Raw genomic sequence first — 14,253 nt, 5'->3', positions numbered from 1 at the left:
CAAGTCACTGTCTGTATGACATTTTAGTTTGTACTGACTTCACTAGTGCTTTTTATGTAGCCTGTTGTAAAACTAGGCAAATATTTAGATGAGTTGATGTACCACCTGGGAGACCTCAGCGTACCCCAGGGGTATGCATACTCGTAGTTGAGAACCACTGTTATTACAAAATCTTGTGATGAATCAGACCCCTCCCATTCTTTTTTGCTTAGTTTTATTTTGTGATCCCTCCATTCACTCTCCCCTTCTGCATTTCTCCTAGATTAGCATTTTTCCTAATTACAGTGACAGAATGCTCTCCAAGGGCCAGATTCTGATCTCTTCATTCACAGTAAGTAGTAATTCACCCATTGATATCAATGGGAATGCCCAGGAAGTAAGGGACAGCAATGAATGTGGGCGTACTTGATGATATATACTCTTCCAAGGAGGAGGAAGTTAAAGCAAACTAATGCCACTTCACTCTTGGAGAGCAGCCACATGATGTTTAATGGGCTTTAAACTTATGTGCATTGATTTCACCCCTTGTTGATTTACCTTAAATATCCTGAGGATCGTGCTATAGACATAATCCCAGACAATCAAAAGGGAATAGCCAGTTTCATTACCCTCATTTACAGGGGTACACAGCACACAGGCCAACCATGCATGCATCCAACTACCCAAATAATTGGGGCAGGATGAGGTGGCCCTACTGCATCCTCTGGCTAACTGGGAAAACTGAGACAAAAACGATAACTTTACAGCTGGACTCTAACAGAGACATCATTGAATAATGTGGTAATTGGGCCCAGATATGCACAAGGGACAGTGGGTGGCTATGACAATTCTCTCTAAGAGCAGAGGCAGATTCCTGGGGAGAAATTGAGACCAGGCTGTGTCCCAAGAGCTTCTTGGCTTTCAAAGAACAGGTGAATTGGTTCATGTCTTTCTGTAACTCAAGAGGGAAGCCAAACTTTCTGTAACTCAAGAGGGAAGCTCCAAACTTAGCTTGGAGTAAAGCTTAAGTCTTGATGAGACGAAATATACAAATACTATTTGTGGTTTTAAAATCACTCTCTCTAAAGCTTGGATCCAAATGGTATATAGAAACAATTTGTATTAAGAAGCCTATTGGCTGTTATCACTGGTCCCAAGAAACGAAGGCTTTGGATTTCAGGGAGTAACCCAATCTTGGTCTAAGAGTGGAACAATCATGAGATAAATGGTAAAAGGCCCAAGGTGGGTGCTGTCAGACACAAAAGGACAGGAGCAGAGCTGCAGCTAGCCTTGTAACCATGACACATACTGTTTTATGTAAGTCAGGTCATCACAATCTGGCCCCACTGAACTATTATTGGATGGCGATGTTGTGAAGTGCAAGCAGGGGGACAAGAATGAGAACAGTAAACTAATATCCACTTTTCATCTCCTGTCTCAAGAGATGAAAGCTTAGGTGCCCCACATAGTTCCCCTTTTAATTATTATTCTCATAGGATTCTTTTGTCCCTTTGAGAGAATTTGTCCAACATATACACACACATGAAGCAATCAAATATCCAAAGACTGAGGATTATTTTGGGATATTAACACAACTTGAAATTCAATGGGAATTGGGTGTCTTACTCCCCTTTGTGACTCACTCCTCTTTATTAACCACAATATATTCAAGTTTCCCCTGTATTATATATAATCCATTGACTCATAGAGCATGAAAGCAAGCGCTAAAATAGAGACCTGTAAAAGAGACACATTTACTATAAAATAAACATGCGCTATGGTCATTGTAAAGTACATGCTTAATGTCAGAATATTCCTATTGGACATCAGTGTGAATTAGAACAAGCTACCAGCCGTACACATTTGTATAAGGATAAGAACAAAAAATAAATTAGTGGAGATGTACACGTTATAACTTGTTTTCCTCCACCGATATTATGTCTCTATCTAAAAGGAAAGGTAATAAAATACAAAATGATACTCAGTCCACTTTGGCAAGATATTCCAAGTATTATAAAAGGCTGTTGGGCATTGTTAAATACGTTTGTGCTTGTTCCACTGATTTTTTAATATCTTCAAGCACACACTATTTGTTCTGATCATTCCCAGCAGAGATTTACTGCTGAACTAGATCTGACTTGAGACTGAGTGGATGAGAAAGCAGTCAGCGCAAAACAAATACTGAGTAACAACTTTCTTTGATAGCTGAAAGCCTGGGGTTTGGCTCAAGCAGAAAGGCAGAACTTGTGAGACAGGACTGTCAAGTGAAGAACTCAAGAATTGTGCATCCGTTCAATTTTTGTATACTCTTCCTCAAGGTTGAATCTGGAACTGCTACAGCTGAAAATTAAATTTTAAAGCTAAAACATGGACACTTAAAATGCAACATCTCTTCTGATAATACTACTGAATACGTGGAGAGAGGAGTATGGCTCCACCCAGCTACTACCGGTAGGGTGCAAAAGAATGTTCACTGCTTGCATCTAGTGCTTCCCAGCTCTACTTGCATAGAAGTGGACAGTTGCAACCAGCCAATTCAAGTTCTCTGTAAAAGGAGCAGAGTTCTAAAGTGACAAATCATCTTTTAAATATATCTTGGTTACAAAAGTCCACATATATACATTTTTATCTCAAAGTGACTTCTTTAAAGCATGGATTTAAAACAAAATCAAGACCCGCAACATATCCCCCTACTTAGAATCCCAGAATATCCGGGTTGGAAAGGGCCTCAGGAGTTCATCTAGTCCAACCCCCTGCTCAAATCAAAGAAGGACCAATCCCCAGATTCCTAAGTGGCCCCCTCAAGGATTGAACTACTCTCAAAATCTTCACTACTAATCTACCTTTCTTCTGTTGTATCAGTACACGAAGTTGGAAGAAAAATGTTCTCTTATAAAAAAAAAATTAAGGGAATCTCTTTGGAAGCAAAATTCATAGCATGTAGACAAATCCACACCATACCAGAAGTTTGTAAGATACTCCAATATTAAAAAGGTGTTAGAACTACTTTCTCACACATCTTTGCAAAGGTTTGACAGAGTAACAATATTTCTATTCATCTTAACATGGAACATTTAAAAAAGAGATTCTTCACCTTTTATGACAAATTTGTAACGTTAGAATCTTTTCCCCCAATAAACTGAAGAGCTGAATTTTTCAAACTGACTGGACAATAAAGTTACTCACACGGGAGTGTTGAATTATATTTGCATTACTGTCTATGCTAAACATTAAAATAAACAATGGTGAGAACACAGGTGTCAGAAAAGTTAGCACAGGGATAACTGGTTTGTGGGAGCTCAGCATTCATAGCTATGATGCTTTTTGATCCTTTGATGTCGGCTCTTACTATCATTGTGAAGCAGAATTCACCAAGCATTGGATAGTTCACCCATTAATATGAAACATGAGCTGGGTTTTAGACCATTGTGAGGCTGGTTAGTTTTCCCTACTGATGTTCTTTTGCAATAGTATTTCTGCTCAGTATAAAAGAAACCACGGGTTCAGACATTTGATGTATGAATTTGGCTGAGCCAATGGGATGAAGCTACTGTCTATGGGATTATGACAATGCCTAAGTCAGAATCCCTCCTAAATGTAATGGCACTGCAGTCTGGTGGCAGACATAGCCTACCACGCTCATTTTCCACATTTTCACACCAACACTGCAAGGTAGTCTGATGACAACAAACAACTATGATGGAGAGGATTTTTTCTTTTGGTTGGTATGTTTGCTAGGAACTAGACAAACCATAAAACTCATTTCACACAAGGATCTAAACTACCTGGAAGACTGTAATGATTTTCAGGCATTATCAGTTCTGACTTAAAACTGACAAAAAAAAGCAAGAGGTTTTTGTATGTCATCACCATTCCCCGTCACCCAAACTAACTCACAGAGGCATTTATAACTTCAGAACACCAAAGTCTGAAGGTCTAATTTTAAGCTTTCTAGCCGTGAGTATATCTTTTATATCAAGAATTTCAGTATCAAGCCTTCATCCATCAAAAATGAAAATGGTACAACTCAGTCTTGTACTTGACAGATTTTTACTGCAATTCTCAAAAACAACTATCATCCAAGATCTCAACTTAAAACTGCTGCTTTATGTAGTCTTAATACCATGGTTAATCAAATGGATACATGTCAACAAGTCACACCACGGAGAGTTTTACTAGCAGAAGGGACAAAATATTGGGAAAATATCTGAAATCATTTAAAGGCAAAAATCATTCAAATTCTTCCTACAGTAGCAAAAAGAAAAATTACTTTCAGGATTCCCATTTAAAACACGTCTATTTCCTGTAAAATTTAAATCCCATAAAAACACTCACTCGAACTTTAAATAAATTAGCATTTGTAAATTCGTAGACGTCTGCAGCTGGAAACTGCATGTGCAAATACTTTTCTTTACATTTTCCTAACTACATTTGGAACTGCACAATATTTAATTCACACCCAGCTATTGCAGACACTGAAAACACAGTAAGAATAAGGTGCCACCAGACTCCTTGAAGACTAGCAGATTTATTTGGGCATAAGTTTTCGTGGGTAAAAAACTGCACTTCTTAAGATGCATCTGAAGAAGTGAGCTTTTTACCCACGAAAGCTTATGACCAAATAAATCTGCTAGTCTTTAAGGTGCCACCGGACTCCTTGTTGTTTTTGTGGATACAGACTAACATGGCTACTCCCTGATACTTGAAAACACAGTGTGCAAATTGTTAAACTATGCCTACTCTCCTGTTCATACACATTTCATGTAAACAGGAGAGAGAGAGAGAGTATGTGTATGTGTATATATATATATGCCAATGAGCATTCTCATGGAGGTGTCCATCCGAAAACCACGCAGTCAAGTTTGGCGTCCATGGATCTGGATGCCTGAATCTGCCATTGTGTTGTCTCAGCAGTTACGGAAATGTCCAGACTGGGAGAGGTTGCTTCAACATGTGGAGAAGAGGGAACCAGAATTGGCAAGGCCAAAACAGAGCGATCAGAATGGCCATCTTTCTCCCCCACTGGAGTTTGTAGAGGCCGCAGGATTGGAGTGCCAGGGGGGAGAGAAGTACTTTGTCTGGTCTGACCAAATTGACGACCAGAGCATCACACAATGAGTGGGCACAATGTCCTCCCTGGAGCAATACTGGGTGCAGTTAGTGGTGGTGGTGTGATGTAAAGAGGTCTCTGATTGGTGTATCCCAGCAATATGTCTGTGATTATTGTATCATGCAACTCCTGTTCACGGTCAGTTGCAAAGTTCCACTGTTTCTCTAGGCGGATCACATTCTGGTTGCAAGGCAGGTAGGCTGCTGGCAAAAGGATATGATGTCTGAGAATAATTGCCTCCATATACAGCACTGGGGACCTTGTGCTCCCTTGTTTATGTAGTATGCTGCAGTCATGTTGTCTGACAAGGACGTGTCAATAGCAGATACCTGGTAAGAACACGTGGCATGTTTTGCATACTACCTCAAATTCAATATGTTTATGTATCCTGGCCTCTCGCATGATACAGGTGCCTTGTGTCATGTGCTCTCCAATGTGAGTGCCACAGCCTGAATAAGAAGTGTCCCTTATTACTGTCACAATCAGTGAACATGGGCATACCAGAGCAGACTTGGAGCAGGTGTTTCCACCAATTAAGAGAAGAGATACTCAGTGTTCCACTGGAGGTTATGATGTCCATGAACTGGTGCATATGAGAATAGATTCTTTGGAGCCACAGCTGTAGACAAAGGTGAAGGTGGGCAAAGCGCATGATGTATGTGCATACCACCACGTGCCCTAGGATGTAAAGGCAGGTCCTGGCTGAGACCGAAGAGTTGGAGGTTATCGGAGCTATTTGTTTTACTAGGCTTTGGAATCTGTTCTGTGATAGATAAGCTTATGGGAAGGTCATATCAATGTGAGTTTCTACGAATTCCAGGGACCGTGCAGGATGCAAAGTCAATCTTTCAACACTGATGCTCACTCACAGGGCAGAGAGGAGAAGAAGCTGGAACGACGATGCTCACACTTCCTGTTTGGACCGCACTGCTGGTAGCCTGTCGTTCAAGTATGGAAAGACAAGGATTCCCTGAGGCTGTAGGTGAGCTGCTACCACACACAAAATGTTTGTAACAACCTCATGGGACCCTGGTAAGTCCAAATGGGAAAACCTTGTACTGGAAGCATCGATGCCCACTTTGAACCTCAGGAACCTTCTTGGCTCTGAGATCTTTTAGTGAGTGTAAGGAATCACAAGTGTGGCCATATAGAATTCTAGCTTGCAAAACGAGTGGTTGGAGATCCAAGATTGTCTCCATCCCCATTTCTTCTTGAGTACCAGGAAATAGTTTCAATAGAACCCTGTGCCCCAAAAGGCTGCCAGGATTTGCTCTGCTGCTCCTCTCTGCAACTCGGAGTCCAACTTTAGGATCAGAACACTATCATGAGAAAGATCTCTGGGGATTGGGTGGGGGATGTGGAAGAAGCATGGTCAAACTATGGTGTAGCAGCATGCAGGGCCGCCTCTAGGCACCAGTGCTCCAAGCATCTGCTTGGGCGGCACTTTCCAAGGGGTGGCACTCCTGCTCCTTTTATTTATTTTTTTTTTGATTGGGGTGCAAAAAGCCGGGAGCCGGCCCCAAGTGGGAGGTGAGCTGCAGCAGTGGGGGGCACGGAGAGTGCTGCAGGAAGTAACCAGGAGGAGGGGCAGAGGAACTGCTCCCCCCACCTCACTTCCGCTCTACTGCTGCCTGCTCCCTTGAGTGCACCGCTGCTTCACTTTTCCCCCCTCCCTCCCTGGTTTGCCGCACGAATCAGCTGTTTTGTGGCAAGCCTGGGAGGGAGGCGGGAGAAGCAGAGTGGCGGCGCCGCGCTCAGGGGAGCAGGTGGAGGGGAGGTGAGCTGCAGTGGTGAGGGGGCGCAGGGAGGGCAGCAGGAAGCAACTGGGGTGGGGTCAGAGGAACGGCTCCCTGCCCAGCTCACCTCTGCCTCCTCCCCCAAGCGCACTGCCGCTCCGCTTCTCCCCCTTCCCTCTGGCAAGCCTGGGAGAAAGGGGTAGGAGAGGAAATGTGGCATGCCTAGGGGAGGAGGCGGGGCTGGGGATTTGGGGAAAAGGTTGGAATGAGGCGGGGAAGGGGCGGAGTTGAAGCAGAGCTGGGAAGGCATGGGAAATTTTTTTTTGCTTGAGGTGGCAAAAAACTTGGAGCTAGCCCTGGCAACATGAAACAATATCCAAGACCCACTTGTCCAAGCTAGCAGAAAGCGCTTGAGATGACCACTAAAAGGGGCAGAGGGCAGGAGCGTTTTTGTACAGAGTGGTTGACTGCTATCTAGATGTACTCAGAAATACTGCTTTCATAATGATTAAGTGTATTGCTCAGAGGTCTGCAATGCTAGAACAGGTGGATGGGCTCTGTGTACCATAGGAGCACTTCTGAGGAGATTCATAGGCCCATTGGTAGTAGAAGTATGGAGTTCTACAGCATTGGACTGGTGGTGGGCAATACAATTTTCTTTCTGGCGCTAGTGTAAAGGAGTTTGGTGCCCCAGCATTGTAAGGTGGCTCCGAGATCTTTTAGTGAGTGTAAGGAATCAGTTTTCTGGTTGAAAAAAAGAGAAGTCAAAGAGAAGGTCCTCGATTTTGTTCTGCACCTCTCTAGAGGAATCGAAGGAATGTAAAAATGATTCCTTCCTCATGACAATTCTGGCAGCCCATACACATGAGGATGTGTCCACTGAATCGAGTGCAGCCTGAAATATGGACTTGGCAACCCTGTAAAATTGCTTGGAATTGAGGACGATCCTGGTAAGATAACTTATGTGCAAATTCTTCCATAGTTTATAAAGCCATAGTTGGCCATCAGTGCCAAGTAGTTAGAGATATGGAACTGTAGTCCAGCTGAGGAGAAGACCTTTCAATCCATGAGGTCTAGTCTCTGGTGGTGTTGTTTGGTCCACTCTGACACAGGCTGTATTACCAAGGAGTTAGAAGAAGGTGTGAAAATAAAAATTCTGATCATTTGAGGGGGCGGGGGGGGGGAGGAATGTAGTATCTTTTCTCAGCCCTTTTCAGGATCGGTGCACATGTTGCCGGGGTATGCCACATGGTGTGCAACAGTTGAAGAACAGTGTTAAATGGTAAGGCCACCCTTGCCAATACTGATGCATGCAGAATGCCTAATAATTGCTGCAGACTGCCCTGCACCTTTTCCAGTGGGATCTCAAGAGCATTGGCTATTGTCTGTACGAGTTCTTGAATCTGATGACAGTCGTCTGGAAGGGAGGAAGGTGATGATGACACACTTGTATTTGGAAACGAAGGGAACCTCCTCAGATCAACTGGAGATGGGCTGATCGGTGCATCATCAAATTCCATTGCTGGATGTCTACCGGATGAAGGGCAGGGCAGTGATATAAGGGAGTTCTCTGAAGCCAAACGAGACTGTTCTGAAGGCGTATATTGGGGCCATGAGTTCCAATATGGCCAATCTGGTTGATCCTGCTGCTGCTGTACTTTGCCCAAGGAGCCAGACACCAGCTTCTTGAGTAACGCACAGGAGGAAATGCCACAGAGCCATTGGAACCCTCTGGTAGTCATGTTCCCATAACAGAAGCAGTGGACTGCGCCCAGTGTCCATATCCTCAAATTCAGAGGAGTCAAGGTCTTGCCTTAAAGGTGGTATCAACAGAGCCATCAGAACAAGATGCATTGGAGAAGTACAGCAAGATGTACTGCAGGAGATGGAGCCCTCTGCAGAGGTGAATGCACTGGGACACATGGAGATCTCACTCCTTTCAGGTCAAACAGTTCATGAGGGCCAGAAGTGCTTCTGAGGGCAGGTCTACACTACCTCTATAGTTGATCTAACTTGTGTTGCTCAGGGGCATGAAAAAGACACCCCCCAACAATTATGCAAGTTACAGTGACCTGCATGTTATGTCGGTGGGAGATGTTTTCCTGCCAACATAGCTTCTGCTTCTCACGAAGGTGGAGTCATTATGCTGATAGGAGAGCACTCTCCTGTTGGCACAGACTACCTTCACCAGATGTGCTACAGTGGCACAGCTGCATCAGTGCAGCTAATGTAGTGCTTCTAGTGTAAACCTTCCCCCAGTCTCCCCAGAGTCAATGGTACCTGGTCTATCGACGGGACTAGAACCAGTAAAGCCACCTGTCTCAGGACTGACCATTCATGGGACACAGTGGAGCGGGAGCAGCATGCTGGCGGGCGGTGCGGCCTCTTATTCTTGTGCTGTAGAGAATAATCTCATGTTGTTAGGGAGATAGGATTCTATTAGACTGGTAGCCTTAAAAGTTAGAGGAGTCCTATGTTAGCATGATATTTATTAACAGATTTATTTCCTTCTTGGGGGAGTAAGAAGACAGGGCATATTAATAAGTTCAAGCTGCTTAAATCCACTCAAATATTACATACTAAACCACATCTAATTCTTCATGTGGAACTGATTTACTTTTTAGCTCCCCTCTATGCAATTTTGGGGCAAGTGACAATCTAATGAAGCAAAAAATTCTAATGAATCTTGTTATAGGTCTCACTCTCACTCTGAACTTTAGGGTACAGACGTGGGGACCTGCATGGACACTTCTAAGCTTAATTATCAGCTTAGATCTGGTATTGCTGCCACCATCCAGAATTCTCAGTGTCTGGATCACTCCCTTTCCCTTCCCAAAACCTTCCCCTCCCTGGGTAGCCTCGAGAGACTCCTTCACCAATTCCCTGGTGAGTCCAGATCCAATCCCCTTGGATCTTAAAACAAGGAAAAATCAATCAGGTTCTTAAAAAGAAGGCTTTTAATTAAAGAAAAGAAAGGTAAAAGAAAGAAAAAAAACCTCTGGGAGACAGCAGATCAGCTAATCTCACAGACAATAACTTGAAAACACAGGATGTTCCCCTGGGCAAAAACCTTAATACACACAAGAATACCCAAATTTGATAATTCCCTTAATTTGCACCAAGATAAGTACAAAAGAAAATAAACATAAACCTGTTTATTCCTTTCTAAAACTTACTACTCTGATAAGAGACTGGTTCCTTGATCTTTTCCCCTCCAGCTGAAAAACTGAAAAATTGACTAAACAAAGGAAACTTCCCTCCTTCCTTTTGAAACATCTTGTTTCCCCATTGGTTCCTCTGGTCAGGTGTCGGCTAGGCTAGGTGAACTTCTTAACCCTTTACAGGTAAAAAGAGGCATTAACCCTTAGCTATCTGTTTACGACAAATCTAATGAAGCAACGACTGCTCATCTGAAGCAATGTTTACATGTCTCTCCCCCTCACCCGAAAACACACACAATTATGCTGTGTTTCACTTTACTAAGACAACTCACAAAATAGAAGCAGAAACATGTTTAGTGAGGAACTAACGAAAGAGAAATATTTTAAGCTATTTCTTAGAGAAGTTTAGATTCTCTTTCATTCAGTAGAATCTAGATAGATATTTGAAGCAAACAATTTTATATTGCATATTCAAATTGCATATATGTTAATGCAAAGGGAATTGTGTAAAATTGAAATTTAATATGAGTTTTAGAATCTCAGTGAGGTGCTAATATATTATAGCCATTTATTAATTATGTATTTCCTCCTGCTATTTGTTTTATTAAATAAAGTATAAGCCAACTGCAGTGACAAAATGAAGCCAAAAGAAACAGCATCCTATTTCTATTATACACGTTAGAAACAGGGGAGAAATTCCAAGGTACCAGATTAGTAATTACTGTATGCTAATCACAATGTTTTACTCATTTTAGTAATACAGCCAATCTATCAAAGAAACAAAAAGCAACGTGAAAATGTCACTATTGTACCTAAAACTAATACAGATGACATACTGTAAGGTTATAATATTTGCCAATATATGACAAATATGACAGCTGGTTAGGAGTCATTAGTGCTTCTCTATTTAAAATATATGTTAACACAGTGATCTAGGTTTGCCTCACTTACAGAAAGTGACTTCTGACAGGATCGGAAGCCTAAATGTTCCCAGCTTAATGTGCAATGGAAGGGAATGAATTTCCTAATAGAAAATGCAACCCTGTTCCTGCTTTAAACAGGTAAAATTACAAGCATTATCCTTTCTCCATTTTACATGCATTTCTAATGCTACTGGCATGCAGACATATACATTACTGACAGCAGCTAGTGTACCGGGGATTATTGGGACCAAAAATATAGAAAAAAAATTGTTGTGCCTTACACATACCTTGTCTTGGAAACTCGTCTGACTCCCTGTGAACTAGGTCAGAAACTCTATTTCCGTAGTGCATTCTGGTGTCATGATCATAGGCCTTCAATGTCTCACTTGAGCTATAGGACTTCTGAGTTGGTACTCGGCAGTCCTCACTGTCCAATGAAGAACTTGTATAGCGGCATTCCTTCCCACAGCGACCTCTTGTTAGAGAGCGGTGTCTTCGGTCTTTTATATCCATTATTCTGAGTCAGGTAGAAAAAATCAACTTTTTCAGAATAGTTTATCTTTAATCCTGGGGCTGGTCACTCTACCACCTAAAACCAAAAGATAATAAAGAGTGAGAATTGCAGATACAATATGCTGTGACATTTCACTTTTCTTCACTTCTTCAGAAACACAAAGTGGGCAAACTTGATGGAAAATAAGACCTTGACACTAAGTTCCTTATAAACTTACATAAATTGACTTTAATGGGGGAAAAACGAAAAAGGAAATGGATTCAGCTGTAAGATTTGTTTCATTTAAACTATGTTTTTATTAAAGAGTTTAAAAATTGATAAAAACTATTGTAATCTTTTGATTTCCGAATGTACTTTGATAACACAAACTCTGATAGCCTGACATTAGCTCTTGCAATGAAACAGTACAAAGAAAAACAGATTCAAACCAACTAATTATTTCCTTTTGCTGCAGGAGGGCCTGGAATGTGGAGTGCCATGTGAAATCGACAATTAAGATTGAAGCATGCAAAGACAGTTACAAACATAAGGCATTACTATTCAGCATTTATGAATTACAATGGTACACATTACATGCTGTGACCATGTGAGTGTACAGCAAGATCTAGAATGGAATAATTATGGGTTTCTTCTTTACTCATACAGTCCCCTCCACCGTTCCTAACCCCCCTCCACCTCTTTCAAATAAATAAAAAATGTGTGTTGAAAAATTTCTCAATCTACCATTGCAATTGAGCAAATCTGTATTTACACCACATAAGAAAAAAGACTTTCTGGACGTCATTTGAAATTGTTAAACTGTTTGATCCTAAAATAAATTTGTCCTGGATGGCTAGAAACACTATTTGATTTTATTCATTTGGGTATATTGTGATACAGCATGGCCAGAGGGCAGCAGGAGAGTTTTAGCAGGGAGCCTTATTCCCTGCAAGGGAAGGAAGGTTTGCTATAGATTAACTAGAGCACCTGAAGCCAATTAGAGCACCAGCAGTCAGTCATGTGATAAAAACCCCTGCTTCAGTCAGACAGTGTGGGAGTTGGAGCAGGAAGGTTTGGTTGGAGCAGAGAACAGTTTTGAAGAGAGACAAAAGGAAAAGTTGGAGCAATGCTGTGGTGGTCTGAGAAATCCAAAAGAAACCCTAGGTAAAGGGCACCTGACTTGTGTAAAAGGAGGGCAAGAAGCCCCTTCCCAAGCTGAAGGGCAGGAGAGGGAAGTAGCCCAGGGGAAGGAACCGCTAGTTCAAGTGGTTCACCACAAACCTCAAGGTCCTGGGTTGGGACCTGGAGAAGAGGGCGGGCCCAGGTCCCTCCCTCTCCACTCCCCTCCTCAAGGACACTAGTGGGGTAATTAAAATACCGGTTCTGAGGCAAGCAATGGCGCCCTGAACCTTCCCCAAAGAAGAGAAAGCACGAGACCCAGCAAAACAGTACCGGCAATTTGCCACTATATATATATATATATATATATATATATATATATATATATATATATATATATATATATATATATATATATATATATATATATATATATATACATATATGTATACACACAAATGAATAAAATCAAATAGTGTTTCTATACATGCACCCTTTACCTAGACTTACCATGCTTGATACAATTGTAAAATACATACCCAACAATGTTTATCAATTGTACTTCCTGAGTTCTCCAAAGGAATTAACTTTGTTTCATTCCACATTTTCTAACTTAAGGAGGGCTCATATTGCTTCTTTCTATCATTTGTAGACGTGGATGCCTTTGCTTTATGTTACCAAATTACAGAAAACTTCTTTTCAAACCGCTGTCTAATTAACTAACACTATGAGCTTTAACTGTTCACTTTGCAGATTATTCCACTTCTTGGGCAGGCTAACTTGTTAATCACTGACATCCCATCTGCATTTTTATTTTAAACAAGTGTGCAACTTTACTCATATGAGCAGTGGCCCATTGAAGACTGATTACTTATGTGAATAAGGTTATGTATGACCATACATGTTTGCAAGACCAGGGCTTTAGTCTGTAATAAGCTCACCACTGCGGAGTAGATGTGATTGGTCAGTGGAGCTGGTAAACCAGATAAATGTCTTCCCAGCATTCAGACACTGACATTTATACTACTTTTGTTATTATCTTTTCTATATTTTGCTCTCAAGAGGAGGAAATTAGGTAACCAGGAGAGCCAGCTGTTTTAAGACGCCTACATGTAATTTGCAATCTGTGAGTTCTGAAATATAAAAACATGCTCCCCCCACACGCATATTGTTCTTGTTTATAATTACAATACATTACAGATAAAACCAAAAACATTCCTTCCCCCCAAACCTTTTTCCCCCTGGGTACTGCTGCTACCTGGACTAGAGCTAGTGCATCAGGTTAGACTGGAAAAGTTCAACCGATGATTCAAAATGTTCTGTAGTTTTCTTGTTTTTCTGTACTGTCTGTGGTTTGTGTGGCTAAGTGCACTTTTGAATATCTGAATTTTTAAAAACCTGGCGGCATTAAATGCTCAAACCTGCAGCCATTTGCACACTTGCTTAATTTTAAGCACAGGAGCAGTTTCAGTGACTTCAATGTGTCTACCTACATTTTCCAAATTTAAATGCAAGACCTAAGTGTTTGCAGGATTGGGGATCTTTGTTTACCACCCACACACAACACCACAATCAAATGCATTACTAGTGCATTTAATCACAGAAATAGGGTAATCAGACAGTGTGCCTCCTAGATATCTTCAGCCCAATGTGCATTTAAAACCTGTTACACATTAACATTTTTCTACCTATAGGTTCAGAGTAATTAATTTGTTTTCTCATCTCGATGGTT

General features: G+C 41.5%; 1 protein-coding gene across 3 annotated transcripts in view; it reads right to left on the bottom strand.

The window, feature by feature from the left end:
• The window catches only part of TENM2 (teneurin transmembrane protein 2), a 1,578,682-nt gene that overhangs the window by 837,719 nt on the left and 726,710 nt on the right, over nt 1–14,253 (bottom strand). For all 3 annotated transcript variants that reach the window (XM_030572355.1, XM_030572352.1, XM_030572354.1), the window contains one exon: nt 11,197–11,498. In XM_030572355.1, coding sequence (XP_030428215.1) covers nt 11,197–11,422 — 226 coding nt within the window. In that variant the 5' untranslated portion in view covers nt 11,423–11,498. The remainder of the gene's footprint in view (nt 1–11,196; nt 11,499–14,253) is intronic.

Source organism: Gopherus evgoodei, chromosome 8 (assembly GCF_007399415.2).
Source record: "Gopherus evgoodei ecotype Sinaloan lineage chromosome 8, rGopEvg1_v1.p, whole genome shotgun sequence".
Taxonomy (NCBI): Eukaryota; Metazoa; Chordata; order Testudines; family Testudinidae; genus Gopherus; species Gopherus evgoodei.
This window is presented reverse-complemented; position numbering and strand designations above follow the sequence as displayed.